This window comes from Toxotes jaculatrix, chromosome 9, assembly GCF_017976425.1.
Source record: "Toxotes jaculatrix isolate fToxJac2 chromosome 9, fToxJac2.pri, whole genome shotgun sequence".
NCBI lineage: Eukaryota > Metazoa > Chordata > Actinopteri > Toxotidae > Toxotes > Toxotes jaculatrix.
Window position 1 is genome coordinate 19,616,616 of NC_054402.1, and position 17,375 is coordinate 19,633,990.

The following is a 17,375-nucleotide window of genomic DNA, read 5'->3' on the forward strand; positions in this document are numbered from 1 at the left end:
TGGGTCTACCTGCCCCAATTTTCTGGAGGTTTTGTGGTTAAAACCTCCCAATGAAACTTCTACATACTATGTCTGGGATTTCTGTCTGTAATGATGAAAGACGGGTGTAGTGTGTGTTTTGTAGTATAGAAACCAGAAGCCTAAAGTGTTTTTTGTAGATTCTGTAGTTTGTACTTACCCTGTAGCTGTTAGTGAGGCAAACCATATTTACACTCTACCATCATATCTGTAAATCAGTCTCCACCAGGGTGATATGCAGATTTTGATAAAAAAGACTTAAGCTAAACAAACCACAAAAGCTAATCTGTAAATGCTTTGAGCCTTTTTCTGTGGTGTACATGCAAAAACCACATGTCATCACGTTTAAATTGTAGTTCTTTATTTTGACAAAATGTGACCACTGATAAATAAAACCTCATTCAGAAAAGCACAGTATTTCTTTCTTCTTCTTCTTGTTTAATTTAATCAAGGTTTTCAGGTAATTTCCTTGTTGAAACACTGTAAATCCATGAGATTTACAGTGTTTCAACATCCAAGCCAGGAATTTGCTTTCTCAACTCCGACAACAAGCTTCTGGGTGTAGTCATATTTGTAGACTTGTGGTCCGACAAAGAAGTAGATGAAACCTAAGATGAAGAAAAATCAGACCTTTAAGAAACAAACAAAGTGATTCACATATATCACCTTTGTCATCTTGTGCTGTCTTGAACGTTTGTGCTGTTGATGATCATAATGATGATGATGATGAACATCTTTCTGAACTCAAATATCCACTTTTGCTTGCAGTTGAAATTACAGTATATAATCTGAAGGACTTTAATTGGTAAATTATACTGTTTAAATGATAGAGGGGAACAGTGTGCTCTGTAAAAACTTAACTACGCAGAGCTGTTGTTGCATGTAAATTAGCATTCCTGTGCTACTAATAACAATGCAACTTGCAAGAGCCCCGCAAGCTACAGACAGAAATATGCTACCTGCTAAATATAAACAAGACTACGGCGGTTTTCAACCTGAGGATCACCCAGTTTGTTTTACTCTTGTTGTGTGTTCTAGGAGAGTGGATCATTTTTAAGCTTTTGCATTTTGCATTCATATACGTATAGGCTATATATGTATTATGCCGTAAATACATATGCAGCTTGGATCAATTGCAAATGTCCAGCACAGTGGGCAAGAATAAAAACATTTGCTCACCCTCTTTATGAACAGCAGCATTTATTGTTGTGTTGACTCCTGGAAAGTCCTCGCTAATGTACTTTGGGTAACCAAAATCCATGACCCTTCGGTTTTCATTGTAACTGAAAATAAACAAGTCATGACTCATGATCATCTGTTTGTCCCACAAAGCGGAGACAAAACATTTGTGTACCGTTGCAACTGTATGATCACGTCATCAAACCTCAGAGTACAGTCTGAGCCCTTTGCTCTCTGTGTGAGGTCCAAATGACAGAGGAAATGTTCTAGTCCAGATCTGGGTCAACATTTTCACTGTCCAAGTCCATGTCTACCAGTGCTTTGTGATTCAACTCTTTTATATCATTACAATTTAGTTTAACATAATTTAGAAATAGCGCTTCATTAAGGCTGAAATAAGAAGTGTAATTTGATTTAACTGAGTCTGAAGCGCTCACACACATTAATTATGTCACTTGCTAATTTATGATGTTGATTCCTTGTGTTCATAAATGAAAAACGTTTTTATGCAGTACAAAATATTATATCCTCACACTTGCAGTGCATAAATGGGGTAAACAGTTCAAACAACGTCAAATGATCAAAATCAGAAAACTAAAATACCCTGATGTGTAAACGTGCACATGCAAAGAAAAGATGGGATTATTTTTTTTTAACTAATTGTCATTGGATTCAAGTTGTTAATTTGTTGCCTTACCTCCAGTAAATATCATGCATAAAGAAGAGTGTGCGTCCTGTTTTCACTATGTGCACGGCTGCATCAACGTCCTGCACCCAGGCTGGAAATCCAAAGTGGCTGAGTGCTCTGGGCTTTCCCTTCACAAGAGAGCCTTTCACCGTCCAGAACATGGATTCTGTCCAAAGATAAAGATCATTGGAAATATGATTGTTTACTTTGCAGTAATGAGTGATGATTGTATTCGTTCATGTTTTATGTCACAGGCCGTTTACTATTTTGGTGACTGTCAGTCTGATTGTATCTTTGAATCTGCTATGAATTGTGGGTGTGAAGTTCTGGGACAATTACTGGTTTAACAGTGTATGAAAATTGGGATTAGATTTAGTTACGGGGATGGAGTGATCAATGATCAATGAAACCTATGTTGCAGTTTACCTGTAAGACCCTAAGTATGAAAGATAGTTACCATGAATGAGGTACGCAGTGGATCTGCGAGGAACCCAGAAGGCTGCATCGATGCTTGTTTCAATCTTGGGCATAAAGTTGGTGATGGGACCTTCTTTGATGTCATATTGCTCATTATGTTTAATCCAGAGGTATCTTGAGGGAAAAATAGTATCAGTCAAGTCAAAAGTACCTTAAAATGGACCTTAAAACGTACTAACAGCACCAGATTCTGTTCATTGAAATGAAGATAACATTTGCCTGGAATTATAGACGGTAACAACCCTCAGATGACGAGACAAAAAAAAAAGGAAATTCTTCTGGTTTTGTTTTCCCCACATGAAACATATTCTTCTTGTCACTGAACTCTTCAAGTTAAAACTAAAAGCCATCAGCATACCTTTCTCTGAAAAAGAAGGTGGCATCCCCAAGAGTGGACACTGCATCAAAGGTCAGGTTTGGAGAACATTTGTTCTGCATGAGTTGGGGGAACAGCGATCCTGATATCCAGGGGTTAAACTGAGAGCTCCAGTCGTACCTCGGTAAGTGATTCGGACGACCTCCAGCTGGGCCTAACATACATAACCACACACTTATGTATCAGGTTCCACTTGGGGGAAATACAATGGAATAAAATATAACTATAGTAGTTAAATCAGTATTCAGGTAGAATATATCCATAGATAGATGAATCAAAACTCTTTACTGTAAAGTGCGTTGATATTTGCTACATCTTCTCTAGATAATAAGCTGATTGGACGGGAGGATTTGTAGGTCGGATACATCAGCGAGTCCGGGTTTCTGGAGTGCTTCAGGCCCAAAGCGTGGCCAAATTCATGTGCAGCTACCACAAACAGATTAAATCCTACGATGGCACAAGGAAAAATGCATTCAGATCAATATCTATTTGTTCCTTCAGAATGAATTTAGAGTGCCAGAGTGATTCAGCTCAGCACCTGTTTCTCCCGCTGTCCAGTGCTCGCCATCATCAAAGTGTGTGTCACCTCCAACGCCCAGCCCTGGACCGAAAGCATGAGCCAACGTGCCTCCGGGTCCATCGAATGGATACAAGTCACCATGTTCTTCATAATATAATCCAGGCCAAACATGAAATAGAAACCACAGAGAAAACCATTTTCTTTCATGCCACTAGAAAATTACAGGCCTCCATTCACCTCATCTAAATGAGTTCAGCAGCCAGTTTGTGATGACGCTGCCTTGGTTGGCAGCTAAATTACTGCTGAAGATCTCCATGTGCAAACCCATGACACTCTCATATTTACATAATACAGAGACTATCTTTCTTTATGAAAGCAGGACTCAAACTGTTCAATGCACTTTTAAACATCTTCCGCCGCTGTCCTTTATTAAACAGACAAATAAAAAAAAAAAGACAAACCCACCATAGGTCACAAACTCCACCATGATGTCAGAGTTGCGGGTGTGAGACCTGACAAACGTCAGACCACTGGCTCTGGCCCAAACGCCGAAAGCTGACTCAACCAGCGAGTCCACAGTGTTGCGAGGCAAATCTCTGGTGTACCTGCCAATGCTGCAAAGTATGTGTCATGTTGTTGAATCATGTCAAGATCAAAACACAACATCCTCTTTATAAACGTGCAGTAAATCTAAAAACAATGAAATCTTGTAGGGTTATGCAACCTTTTGGAAATCAACTCTTACATTTTAAAACAATGACAATAGCTACCTTTCTTAGTTTACCCTTTAATTATACATTTGTTCTGCATGTTATCCAGCAGGCATGTTTAAATCAGAAATAGACAGACAGTGTTACATAAGTTCAAGTGAAGCTGGCACTTTAACAAAAACCATAATAACTTTCAGAGGCAGGAGTCACAAACCCTAAATCTGCTAGTTATGATGATTTGTGAGAGTCGCTATTTTTCTGCCAAAGATTTTATTGCTTGCTGGCTCAAACCGTTTCCCACGAATTTGGCAGAGTTTGCATTTTAGGGACAACCAGACTTCTTTTTTTTTTTTTGGCAAGTTCAGTCTAGGTCAGATATGCCTATATCTTTCATTTACTGTAAGCATATATCTTTCAGTGACTGAAAGCATCTTGAGCATTAAACATCATTAAAGACCACATAGATACCTGTAGGTGATGACATTTTTGTTCCATCGGGTCCCCTGGATGTGGCTGTACTCCTCCACATCTGGAACGCCACATCGAGGGCTCCTCATCACCTCCAGGGTGTCTGAGTCCAGCACACCTGTTGCATTGAGCCCAAAGAAAATCTGCATGTCTTTCACTTTGGAGGTGAAGGCAGGCCCGCTCCGCTTCATGCGCCCCAAAGGCTCTTTTTGCAGGTTGTAATACTGCTGAAGGTATTCCTATGAGTAGATTTAAGATTCACATCAGACATGATTTTGTACAACTGTAACTGTACGACAGTTAATGCCAAGGCAGAAAGTTGTATTCTCCTCATGGATGAGCTCCTTATTTTCAGCATGCATTATATTCATTCATAACAATATATAAACACACAAAACAACCACCTTTGGGTGATCAGATTTACAGCATCAACTGAAAATTACACCTTCACAACTACTATTACAACAACAACAACAGCAACAACAAAAAATCCATTCACAAAAATAAACTGTAAAGATTTAGCAAGCAACACTGGTAATCAATTCCTATGCAGATTATCTTCTCCAACAGAAGAAATACAAGGACACATTTATGACAAGGATTTAGGCAGAGGAAAGAGAGAATAAGGATGCTGAAAGAAGCTGCAAAAGCATGCAATATAACAACTTCAAGGACTCAGAGGGCAGTGCAGTTGTTTACCTCCGCCTCCCACCCACACAAAAACAAAAGAAATAAAAACCAATATCTCGGCGTCTGACATGCAGGGGAGAATGGACCCTTCCATGCCAGTTAAACCCCACAGTAGAAACACTTTTAAATTGGCATGCTTTTGGCATTGTACAAGAGATTAAATCACATGCAGTCCAATCTCAAACATTTGTAATGCAGCTCATGCAATTACGCACTTACTGTGGCCAGCTTCAAGTCAACCTGTGGTTCTGTGGAAGGAGAGCTCGCTCCCTCCGGAATAAATGTGGGCGCCGTAAAACATGGACCGGGCAATAGCAAGACCAAGACACAGCAATAGAGCAGCATGACATGCATTTCACAGACTTTCACACTACATGAATTGTAGTGGCCTAGTTTACACACATGGAGATGGGAGTTCTGGTTAATGAGAAAGCCTTTTAAATGGTTATTGTGACTCATACCACTTGCAAATCCGAGGAAAGCCTCAGACAGTACTATGGAATTAGGGAGGGGTTTGCAGACAGCCAAGGACAGCAAAAAAAAAAAAAAAAGAAATGACAGTAGAACAGTTTTTGTCACATGACATGCTTTCTCCAATGATAATTTAAATGGATGAGGTGTATGGTTTCAATTTCAGCATCTTATTGAAATTCACTGCAAACTTGGGACTGAAATCAGTTGTTTCGAAGACAGATAATGTGAATAAGACGAAAAGACATAGTTTTTGAATGGGAGTTTTTAGAGTGCAAAGTGCTGGCTCACAGATAATCCCAAGCAAGTGGTGAAACTACAGCATGAGGCAAGATACATTGTAGAAAAGGTTTTGTTCTGCAAGATGTGATCATCACTGTTACTATGAGTGTGGTCGCCATAAAGATGCTGATATTTTCATGTTTAGAAACCAAGTAGCTCTGATATTGAGTAAATGATTTTCACTAATGGAATGTAACAAAGTATATTCACTCAAGTACTGTACGTAAGTACAAATTTGAGGTACTTGTACTTTGTGTGAGAATTTCCATTGCATACAACATTATACTTCTACTTCACTAAATGTCAGAGGTAAATCCTGTACTTTTTACACCTCTACATTTGTCTGACAGCTGTAGTTTCTAGTTACTTTTTAGATTACAATTTTTCATGTCACCCTTCCTGTCCAGTGAAAGCTGCGTATCTCCCAAACGTGTTGATTCTGAATTCTTGGTTTTGGTTTGTGATTAACCAAAGGTTTGAATGTTCCTTCATAGGTTGAGAAAATGTTTCTGTGTCTTAGGCTAAATAAATTATTCGGATTATTCGGATTAGCTGAACGTGCACCACCGCAGAGCTGAAAACAGGACTGTTTTTTCTGAGCTCATGAGAAGTTGACTATTAGAAATATACGGTTCTCATAATGCAATTTACAAATGTGACAATCTTATAGATTGTGATGCATTGTTGGAGAGTAAACTGCTTAATAGAACAGTCAAAATTAGCTGAACCCTATATGTGTACTGGACTAAAATGATTAATACAAGTTAATGCAGTAAAATTAATCCAAAGGCATCACATAGAATAGTAAAACTCAGACAGAGACTGCCTTACTGCACAATGAGCACATTTATTTTTCATATTTTTAGTACATTTTGCTGATAAAACTTTCAACTTTTTGCTTAAGTTTGGGTTTTGAATACAGGACTTTTACTTATGTATTCTCATAATGTGGTATTAGTACTTTTACTTGAGTAAAGGGTCTGAATACTACTTCTACCTCTGCTGATTTCCTCATGAGAGTCTCTGGAGGAACCTCAGCTTTACTCCCTCTAAACTGATATAACAGTCTGAGCTGGGTGGCACTGCTCAGTCCCACGCATTCTGCAAGCTCTCCCGAAATAACAGCATCAAAGCCCATTCTTGTCCTGTTTTAGCAAATACAAGCAAGATCTTTCAATGAGAGAGTTCACCGAAGGGGAGCTGAAATTGCAGGGGTGGATTTAGGGCCTTCGAAAAAGAAAATGGCTGCCAGCCAGGATGCCTAGACTGGCAAGGGTGGTGCCGCGGTAAATTCAAGCTGCAATTATGGTTGATTGGTCATTGTGGCGCTTTATGGGAGCAACAGCATTCCTCTGCGGGGCAACATGAGCTGACTTTTCCAGAGTTGCGCTCTTTCACAGAAAGACTCGAAGAATTTGTGTCGTTCTGGTTTTATGGTTTGAGTACAGACGAGGTAATGAAGTCATTTTAAGCAGGAGTGATGACTGAGAGTGTAGCTTGGACCTGCAAGGTTACAAGCTGGGGGAGACCGCTGTAGTAGTTAAACAAGCAAGAACATCTCTGTTTTCCAAACACACACTTTCACACTGAAAAGGTGCCAGAGATGTTACATACCAGAACCCGCATCTCGTATGTACCTTTGTATCTAATGTTAAGTACTGAAACGCTTTGTCCGTGTTTTTCTACTTTGTGCTGTACTTCAAGACTGTACAAAAAGGATGGAAATGAAAAAGCTTCCAGTGGCTGATAGGCGCATTTATCAATGTTGCAAAACAACAAATGCTGATTTTTTATTTTTATTCATTTATTTTTACAATATTCGCCAGTCACCATCACTGATACGTCCACTTCAGAAAACCACAAGTTCAGAAAATGCTGCTATTATGTTTGAAAATGTCTTATCTGCTTCTGATTTCAATCAGTCTCTCTCTCTAGCGTTAGAATTGCAATGATGCAAATGCTGGCACGTTCAAAGTGGCATATCCACTGTTTGAAACAGTCTAACGAACGATAAATCAAATTAAACTGAAACACATGATGGTGCCTCTAAAGCCACCACAAGATCTGACTTTGGCTTCCCCTAAAGTCACTGAGACAGACAGCTATGCAATGTGAGATGAACAGAAAAAAAATGAGACAGAGATTTTCTGATGCCATTAGAATAATTTTAGACGCTACAAACACATAACAGACTGGCTTTTAAAAAAAGTCAGCTTATATCTTAGATGTAGGAATACTTTTCACAGCAGTAACCTCACTACATGTTCAGTGATCACTGCATGATAATGTCTGGTTCCTTTAAGAGCTTTCAAAAATCTGTAAGCCAGGGGCCAATGAGCCATAAAGGGCATGTAAGACTTGTTAGTGCACATGCAGCTCATTGCACATCTGTGGCAAAGCCAACTCACGTTATGTTCAAGCAAGCAATTAACTGTGCTCACTATCAATGCAAAATGGCCCAAAAGCAATGAATAAGGCAACACAGCAAATCATCTTGTTGTCATATTTTAGTTTAGTTTAGTTTAGTTTTTGAAGGAAAAACAGGGACTAGAGCCATTTGTGAGAGAGACTCCTGCCAGAGTCTCTGCTGCCCTCTCGTGGCATCTCTCCAGTACATGTAATTTCTGAATTTTGCTGACTGGGCCTGAGTTTTCCTCACAGCAGTCACTGTGGTTGGAATCGTTGCAGTTTTTCAGCATCTTAATTTAATTTTTGTGGACTTGCAATGTGAGCAGATTCAGTACCCTTGCTAGGTGGTGTAATCCTGTGATACATTCAAGTTAGGAACTCAGTAGGCTATTATGTATGTATGTATGTATGTATGTATGTATGTATGTGGGTATGTATGTATTATGTATGTATGTATGTATGTATGTATTATGTAAGTGATTTTTTTTCCTTGTTTTATGATTCAAAATGTCTCTGCATCACTGCTTCGCCTCTCCTGAAGCCAGCTGTCCTCTGTCACTCAAAATATGTAACCAATTAGCAACACCAAATTCAGCTTTGCTAGTTTAGATTCAAACTCAAAGGCTTCATTCCATAGATGACTAACAGGTTAGCAAACAAATTCACCAGTGTTTCATGTGCATTAAGGAGAAAGATCTATATAACTGTCACATTTGTGTCCAAAATTTCAGGCCACAAAAAAGCTGAATGTGAACATGTGGTTATAATAAACCCCCTACTGTAAATCCCTTTCAGTGCAAACTTAGCACATTCCCAAAGCTTATTTTCTGAATGATTCTATGTGACTATTTCAAGTAAATTAATTGAACTGGCTTACCAAATTTTAACAAATAAATAGAAAGAGAGAAAGGAGAGATAGATAGATAGATAGATAGATAGATTGTGAAGCTCGTCTGATGCAGCAACAGGAACACAACAATCATATATTCAGTTTATCACCAAATGCATTCTTACATAAAACAATGGTTAAAATGGACAAATGGTTCATTACACCATCACATAATATTCTTTTTCTCTAAAGTTCTGTATGCACTAAACTCAATGAATGAAGCAAGATCAATCAAGATCATGACTCACTTATTTGGCCAAAGGGAGGGCTCCTGATTCATTAATCCTGATTCAGTAACCAGTTCCAAGTGAGGATCTAAAGTCATTGCTGTTTTTCACAGGAGATCTGTTGATTGGAGTACGTCCAAGGCCAACTCTGCATCACACCAGTTCTGAGCACTGAATTAACAACAAAATCTAAATGGCTTTGGGTTGGAAAGTAGCAAAGTGTTGATCTTTCTTGAGAAGAAGCAAAAAGGGAATCAAAACAGCAAACTACCAAGTAGCTTAGCCATTCCCCTCCAAAGGCATGAGTCACTTCCCTGTTGTGCCAAAGAAAGGTCAATGTAGGCTGATGAGGGACCAGATCATGGAAAAAGAAAAGACTAACTTTATATTAAGATAATAATTTGCCCCCCCAGCTCCCATAATTCTCTTGCCAACTTGCTATGAAAGAGCTGCTCTATGGTGGCAAACTGAGGTTTTAGCATGAGGCGTGTTTACACTGGAGAAGTGACAAACAAGCTATAATCAAACCGCACAGCATGAATACAAATGAGGTTGCTTTTTGAGTTTGCTGTTAGTGGTCATTCACAGAGGAAATGGAGAAGCTGATCACAGCTGAAAAAGAACAAAATTGTGGTGGTTAGTTGAAACCTTAAGAAAAACATTCTCATGTCTCTTTCAAATTTGATTGACATGCCATGTACTGTGTCATTTCCTGTTTGTATAAAATGAAATGGCTGCTAAAACGGTATAGAATCACTATGTATTATTGAATTGAGACACAGCTGCCACAAATATCTGGCACATTTGCTGTAAAACTAGTTGTTTTCAGCTGGCATTACCCTGGATAGTGCTATGGTAGCAGATATTTCAACACATCCGGTTACACAGCTGAGGCTGATGGATGTTGAGCTAAGCCTAATACTGTAAAGCAGAGCATTACAAGTTTAATCTGATAAGTCCTAAAACTCTCGCTATAGAGAGGATCCTCCAGCATCACCCTGAAGCAACATTTTACTTTTTTTGCCCCATATGTGGCAACAATTCCATTTTTTTTTTGTTTGTTTGTTTCTGCTGTATAATGAGGATTACAGCCTCGTGGTACAGCTAACATGTCCTCTGAGACAAGCAAATGCATCTCTCACTGAATATCATTCAGTGTACCAGTGTATCAGACTTGCCACTATAATACGCAGTCCATACAAGATGGACTGCGTATTATCTTTAGAGCTATGAGTTCTGGCATACAACAAGTAGGTCACAACACATACCAGCAGTGTCTGTTTCCATATATTTGTGTGTATGTGTTTGTTAGTGACCATTTTAAAATAACAGCAAAAATCCCCCTAACTCCCAACTTCCCCCAGGCATGAGTCAGGAGCACCCTGTTAACCACCGTCTGAAGAGTGATGTTACTCCAAAAATATTTGTCTCTGTAGGATGCTGGGGTGTTTGGACACAGTGTTTGGTATACATTGCACATGATATCACTAACGGGATGCATGACATACCTTTTTTGTGATGTTTATATATTAATTACCATTATTATTCTAAATATCATGTACATTACCATATCTTTCTTCCTTAAGAAAAAAAGTTTAGGATCAGTTTGAATTTTTAAACTGATCAGAAGGCAGTTAATGTTCCACATATCTCTGCTACTATAACTATTCCTCCTTTATAATGAAAGCAACTATTTGTAATCTGAACTTCTTATACAGAATATGGGATTAGGTATTCTCTCGCATCACAGCAGCTTAGTACTGGCCTTGACTGCAAAACGTGACGACTGTCTCACACTTAGATAAACACTGTTATTACAAGACATTTTCCAAAAGTATGTTGATAATGACTGGAATTGTGACACTGTAAAATCATTTCGTCAAATGTTTGACATCTCCTAACATTGTTGTTAGTGCAGATATTGAAGTTGAACTGGATTCCTTGAAAGCACAACTCCAACAAACAAACAAACAAACAAAAAGAAAAAACAAAAAACTGCCATTAGGCGAATGACTTAATTTAGAAAACTTCAGAATATTTCAAAATTTGCCATTCAAGTGGTCTTTTTTTCACCATGTAGAAGTTAAGGAATTCCTTCCATGTGGCAGGCAGTAATAATTATATACCATTGTTGTCTCACACAGACACTGATGGAGTTAAAGCAGTAATAGGCAGCGTGTCTTTACCTGCCCTGTCTCCAGGGACTGACGGATAGCTACACAGCTCTGTGTAGCAAATTTGGCAGTTCATAGTCCAACAGTTGTTGAGATGAATCACTTGATGTGAAAAATCTGACCTGCTGGTGGAACCAGATGAAAAGTCAGATGATTACCAAACAAAGAACGTCACTGCCGTGTCTAGTTACATTTATGAGTAAGTAGTGTGGTCTTTGTGCTTCTAAACATGAAACATGTGATAGGCTGTTAATCATTATTTGATTAGCCCGACTACAGTTTTTCCTCACTGGCAACACCAGGATTTCAGCTGTATCTTATCATTTATATTTTCTGGAGTGCTGGTAACTCTGAATCAGATACGACTGCAAATGGAAACAGGAAAACACTTAATTCAGGAGCATCTGGTTGTAATTATTGCCAAACAATCCCCAGGAGGGACATTTATCATAAAGAACATGTAAATCACTCGTTTTGCATTTATATTTCATGTTTTCGTCATCTCTTTCATTATATCAACGTGTTTGTTAGTCACGTATCCTGAGACGTCTTCACCTTAAAATAACAAGACACAGAATGACTATCATGAGACAAGCAGCAGCAGAAATGTATTCACAAAATTCCCTATTTTTTATAGTATAGGCTTCTTTTTTCCTTTTTTTTTCTCCAACTTAAAAAAGATGGACAAATAGTAACTAATGATGTGACATCCTTATTAATCCCAATGTGATTTCTACTTCTTTTAAACCTGCAACAGGAAAAGACGTAAAGATGTTTTGCCTCACAGACATTTCCAGTGAATTTATTGGCAAACTCCTTAAGTCATGGTAATTTGGGAAATGTTTATCATTGCATTTTACGTGGCTTCAGAGGAGTACACTCAGACCACAAACAAACCACGGTGCAGTTTTACAGATACAAGCACATTCTGGATATGCAAAGGAGGAAGTGGCAAGGTGCTTTCACATGAATCACTAAGCCCCTTTGAAGAAAAAAAAAAAAAAAAAAAAAAAAAAAACGTGGGCCCAAAACACTATAAATACCCCTCAGAGCTTCTTGACACCAATGACTGGTTTGGACAACACAGAGACAACAACAATGATAGCTTTGCTGCTGCTGCTGGCGCTGGTCGCTCACTCCTCCGCTTTGCCTCTGCCGTCTGAGGACAAAGACAACTGGCTTTTAGCAGAGGTAAGATCGGAAGTCTCTCATTCAGACATTGTTTAGTCTTGTAAACTGGTTTCAATTGGCTTTTTTGTATAATCAGTAATCTTCAGATTACCCACAGTCTAAAATGGAGCAATCTGATCTTCATTTTTCATGCCTCTGTGTGAATCAGACTCTCAGATTTTGTTCTCTTTCAAACAGAAATACCTTCGTCGCTTCTATGGTCTGCCAGCTGGTCTTCAAGGGAAACAGAAGGGATCAGGTGCCTTTGAGTCCAAGGTCAAGGAGATGCAGAGATTCTACAAACTCAAGGTGACCAGATGAGGAAAATGTCTCATTATACCGTTTTTTGTTTTAAGGGTGATCTTTCCTCAGTATCTCATTATGATCTGCAATTGTGGTTTTGTTGATTTTGTGGGAAAGAAGTTGAATCGGTGCATGTGCTGAATTGGAAATGACAACCTCAAAAGAAAATACACCTTAAAGGTTTATTAGATATTAAAATGACACCAATAATTTCCAAAGAAAACCACAAGCTAGAAACTTGATGAGGATTAAATCTGGTAATAAGTACTTTTATTGACAATTTCTTTCTTACTGTGGTGACACATATTTTCTTCCCATTTCTTCCGCCTCTGAAGGTGACAGGGAATCTGGATGACAGCACTTTGGAGCTGATGCAGCAGGCCAGATGTGGTGTCCCTGACATCGGGGAGTACAACCACTTCCCTCGACATCTCAAATGGCAAAACAACAACGTCACATTCAGGTATGCATTAAAATGACAATTGTGAATATGATGCAAATGTTGGCAAAAAAAAAAAATGTTTTAAAAAGAGCGGAACTTTTCATAGTCAGCCACTTACCTTATCCTTGATTCCCTGATGTTTCAGGATCTTGAATTATACACCAGATCTGAAGAAGTCTGACGTAGACAGGGCCATTCGCAGAGCGCTGAATGTTTGGTCTGATGTAACTCCCCTGACCTTTAAGAAGCTGCACAATGGCAATGCTGACATTATGATCAGCTTTGGATCAAAAGGTACAATAAACCTACAATGTTAACTTGGATACACTGTATATGTGCTTGACACTGGCTGAAAGGGTAATTATTTCCTCTAAAGAGGAGACAGTATGATAGTTTAAATATTCTTTGTCCAATATTCTGCAGAACACGGAGACTACAACCCATTTGACGGGCCTAATGGACTGCTGGCTCATGCCTACCCACCAGGCCAAGGCATCGGAGGAGACACTCACTTTGATGAGGACGAGCACTGGACCAAAGATTCATCAGGTAAAAAAGATTATGCACAAGTGTTCAACAAAAGTCACCATATTGTAGTGCAATGACTACCACTTATCTGAACAGTATTTTGACTGAACATCTTTTCTCTACAGCTTACAACCTGTTTATAGTGGCAGCCCATGAGTTGGGCCACGCCCTCGGTATGTCCCACTCCGCAGACCCAGGTGCCCTGATGTATCCCATCTACACTTACACCACCACCTACCCGTTGTCTGAAGATGACATTGAAGGCATCCAAGCTCTCTATGGTGGGAAGATACACAATTTTGCGTTTTAAGTTCACAAGCCAAATCACAGCTATTGATGCTTTGTGAAACCTACAAATTTGAATATTTCTGTCATTGAAAACAGTGCATTAATGCAGGATGTTCAATCACAGGTCCAAACCCAAACCCAAAGAAAGTGAAGCCAAGACCTGATGCACCAAGCAAGTGTGACCCCATGCTGAGTTTTGATGCTGCCACAGAGCTCAGAGGGGAGACCATCATCTTCAAAGACAGGTACAGGAAGAGCCATGATGGTTCATACAAATATATCAACTTTAGATCTTAAATCATCACAGACTAGACTGAAAATCTAATCTTTTCCTGTCCAAAGTCTACCCAAAAAAAAAAAAAGCTCTGTATATTCACCTTGTATTGTCATTGAGATTTGTGAATCAGTTTGTGCTTTATTTTGTTAACATTTTGCACCTTGTTGCAGATTCTACTGGCGTCTCCATCCTCAGATGCCAGAGCCTGAGCAGACATTGATCAAGTCCACATGGCCCTCTTTACCCAACAAGGTGGACGCAGCTTACGAGAACCCAGAAAAGGATCTAGTCATCATATTCAGCGGTGAGTGACTCTTTTTTTTTCAAGTGCAGGTGTTGTTATTTTATTTTATTTTATTTTATTTTATTTTGACTTTGATTTATTTGTGTTTCCACAGGGATCCGAATGTGGGCTTTGAATGGGTATAACCTTGTGGATGGTTATCCGAAGTACATACACAAACTCGGCCTTCCCAAGACCATAAGGAAAATAGATGCGGCTGTGTACATCAGAGATTCAGGAAAAACTCTGCTCTTCACCGATGAAGACTATTGGAGGTCTATAGATGTTACACATCTCACTTATTTTAAAGTTTAAAAGCCTTTAAATCTGTACAGTACAATATTCGTTAAAAAAGACTGCTTGAGTCATTCTTGCCAAATGTAATCTTGTATTTCATCAACACTATTTTGCTGTTATTTGTCACCCACAGCTACGATGAAGCGACAGGCACCATGGACAGTGGCTACCCACGATCCATTGAGGACGATTTTCCTGGAATGGATGATGAGGTCGATGCTGCCGTTTACCACTATGGTACCGTGAAGTCTTGAGTCCCATTTTTTCGTGAACATTCAAAAGGGGTATTTTTCCAACACTTCCTCTGTGTTGAATTTTCTAACACTTATCCCCTCTCTGCTCTCTTTCAGGATTCTTGTATTTCTTCCATGAACACATGCAGTATGAGTACAGCTATGCCTCAAAGAAGGTCATACGCATCATGAGGACCAACTCCATTCTCAACTGCTGATAAGATGGTCTGTGACTGTCAGCTGTGGCTTAGAAACATGTATAAATATAGCTGGCCACATGGCAAATGACTACAAACTTAATATACACAAACATACAGACACTTCAAAATGAGACAGGATGCAGTGCAGTGAATGAGCAGGGAAATGAATGCATGCAGGGAAGAGTTAACATAAGAAAAATGTTTTAGTTTTACCAGTGCTGGACACATGTAGGTCACGTAATTTGTCAGACACAGAATGCTGGAAAATTCCTCGTTTATATACTAGATTACTAGATTATTGCTATTTATTTTACAACTCTAAATTTGTACAAAAAGACACAAGATCCTTAGCAGGTTAAGTTTCTTGTCAGTGACAGTTGGTCTGTGAGCTCATTATTTAACTTCTTGTTACACTAATGTTTTAGTATTTCAACAAAGTGCTTTTGTAAGTTTTACGATTTATAGAAGCAGAGAGTAAAGTAAAGCTGTATTAATAACGTCAGTGTTAAAGAGCTTTGCTCCTGTCACCTTTTTGAAAGAGCATTTTGAGGCAGATTGCACTTAATTTATTATCACATTTATTTTTCAACATACTGCTTTTCATCGGATGTCATTTTAGCACTGAAACATTTCTGTGAATTTTATTGTCAGTATTTTCTAAAGTGTTGACAAATGATTTATTCCAAAAAAATATGTGAAATGAATTTAATGTGTGTTGTCTTTGATCAGGGCAATAAAGTTGTGTGTCTTCCTTGCACACAACATGCAACACAACGTGCAACATGCACATATTTTAACTCAAACTTCATTATACTTTGTTACTAGTTGTTTGTTTGTGTGGGAAGTCAGATTGGCTAAATAATGTTAATGTGGCTGGGCTCTTGCCACCATTCACAGACGGCATGGTTGCACACAGTGCACTGACCATGTGTAATGAACTTCAGTCAGACAAGAGACTTGAAAGGTTTTGGAAAGCGGTTTTATTCCTGATCCTCTTCCAAGTATTTGTGATTTTTTTTTCCTGGAGCCAACTATCAACCTCAGAGATGGTTGTTGACTTATTATGGCAAAAATGCATGATATTATGGACCAGTGTTATATTGAACAGTTCTCAACAAAGTTGAGTATTATTAAATTAATAATATTATTACATCAGTATATCTAAATCTCTCTCTCTCTCTCTCTCTCTCTCTCTCTCTCTCTCTCTCTCTCTCTCTCTCTCTCTATATATATATATATATATATATATATATATATATATATATATATATATATATATATATATATATATATATATATATATATACATATATAGATAGATAGATAGATGAATTTGACTGTGCACCACCAATATAACGTTAACAATACTAATAATACTAATTTTGAAACTACAACCCAGGAACCTCTATCCTCTAGTTACCATCTTCTTCCACTAGAGAGCACTCTTATCAACTGTTTGAGTACATAGAGGTCCTGTACAAAATATTGCTGATTTCAACTGAATCCTGACAGCAATTCCGGGATCAGGTTAAGCAACTGTAATACAGAAATAATATTTAACACAGTGACAATATTCCACTGCTTAGGTCTCCAAACCCTGGAGCTTCTGGCTCCCTTCCTGAGTTCGAAAAAAATAAAAATAAAAATGACTGTATGCTTCATTAGGACAACAAATGTTGGGGAAAATCTTTGGCTCTGGCCACATTAAATCTCAGCATACCACACATCAAACAGACTAAGCACTAATCACATTAATAAAGGGCCATTACACTGAGT

The 17,375-nt window shown here is 38.5% G+C and overlaps 2 protein-coding genes across 3 annotated transcripts; one reads left to right on the top strand and one right to left on the bottom strand.

The window, feature by feature from the left end:
* Positions 1–403: 403 nt before the first annotated feature.
* On the bottom strand, positions 404–9,529 carry mmp20b (matrix metallopeptidase 20b (enamelysin)). 2 transcript variants are annotated; one of them, XM_041046196.1, is made up of 10 exons: positions 9,426–9,529; positions 4,437–4,675; positions 3,724–3,872; positions 3,277–3,402; positions 3,027–3,185; positions 2,721–2,892; positions 2,343–2,476; positions 1,895–2,051; positions 1,198–1,301; positions 404–626 (listed from the first exon to the last, which is right to left on the bottom strand). In XM_041046196.1, the coding sequence occupies exons 2-10, from the start codon at positions 4,625–4,627 to the stop codon at positions 526–528; spliced, it is 1,293 nt and encodes a 430-aa protein (XP_040902130.1). In that variant the 5' UTR covers positions 4,628–4,675; positions 9,426–9,529; the 3' UTR covers positions 404–525. The 2 variants fall into 2 exon arrangements, with proteins under 2 accessions (XP_040902130.1, XP_040902129.1); XM_041046195.1 differs by lacking the exon at positions 9,426–9,529 and adding an exon at positions 5,346–5,480.
* Positions 9,530–12,657: 3,128 nt separating this feature from the next.
* Positions 12,658–16,686, top strand: mmp13b (matrix metallopeptidase 13b). Its single transcript, XM_041047294.1, has 11 exons — positions 12,658–12,769; positions 12,947–13,057; positions 13,387–13,514; positions 13,639–13,787; positions 13,917–14,042; positions 14,147–14,302; positions 14,434–14,554; positions 14,757–14,890; positions 14,985–15,144; positions 15,300–15,403; positions 15,517–16,686. The coding sequence occupies exons 1-11, from the start codon at positions 12,677–12,679 to the stop codon at positions 15,615–15,617; spliced, it is 1,383 nt and encodes a 460-aa protein (XP_040903228.1). The 5' UTR covers positions 12,658–12,676; the 3' UTR covers positions 15,618–16,686.
* The last annotated feature ends 689 nt before the right edge of the window (positions 16,687–17,375 follow it).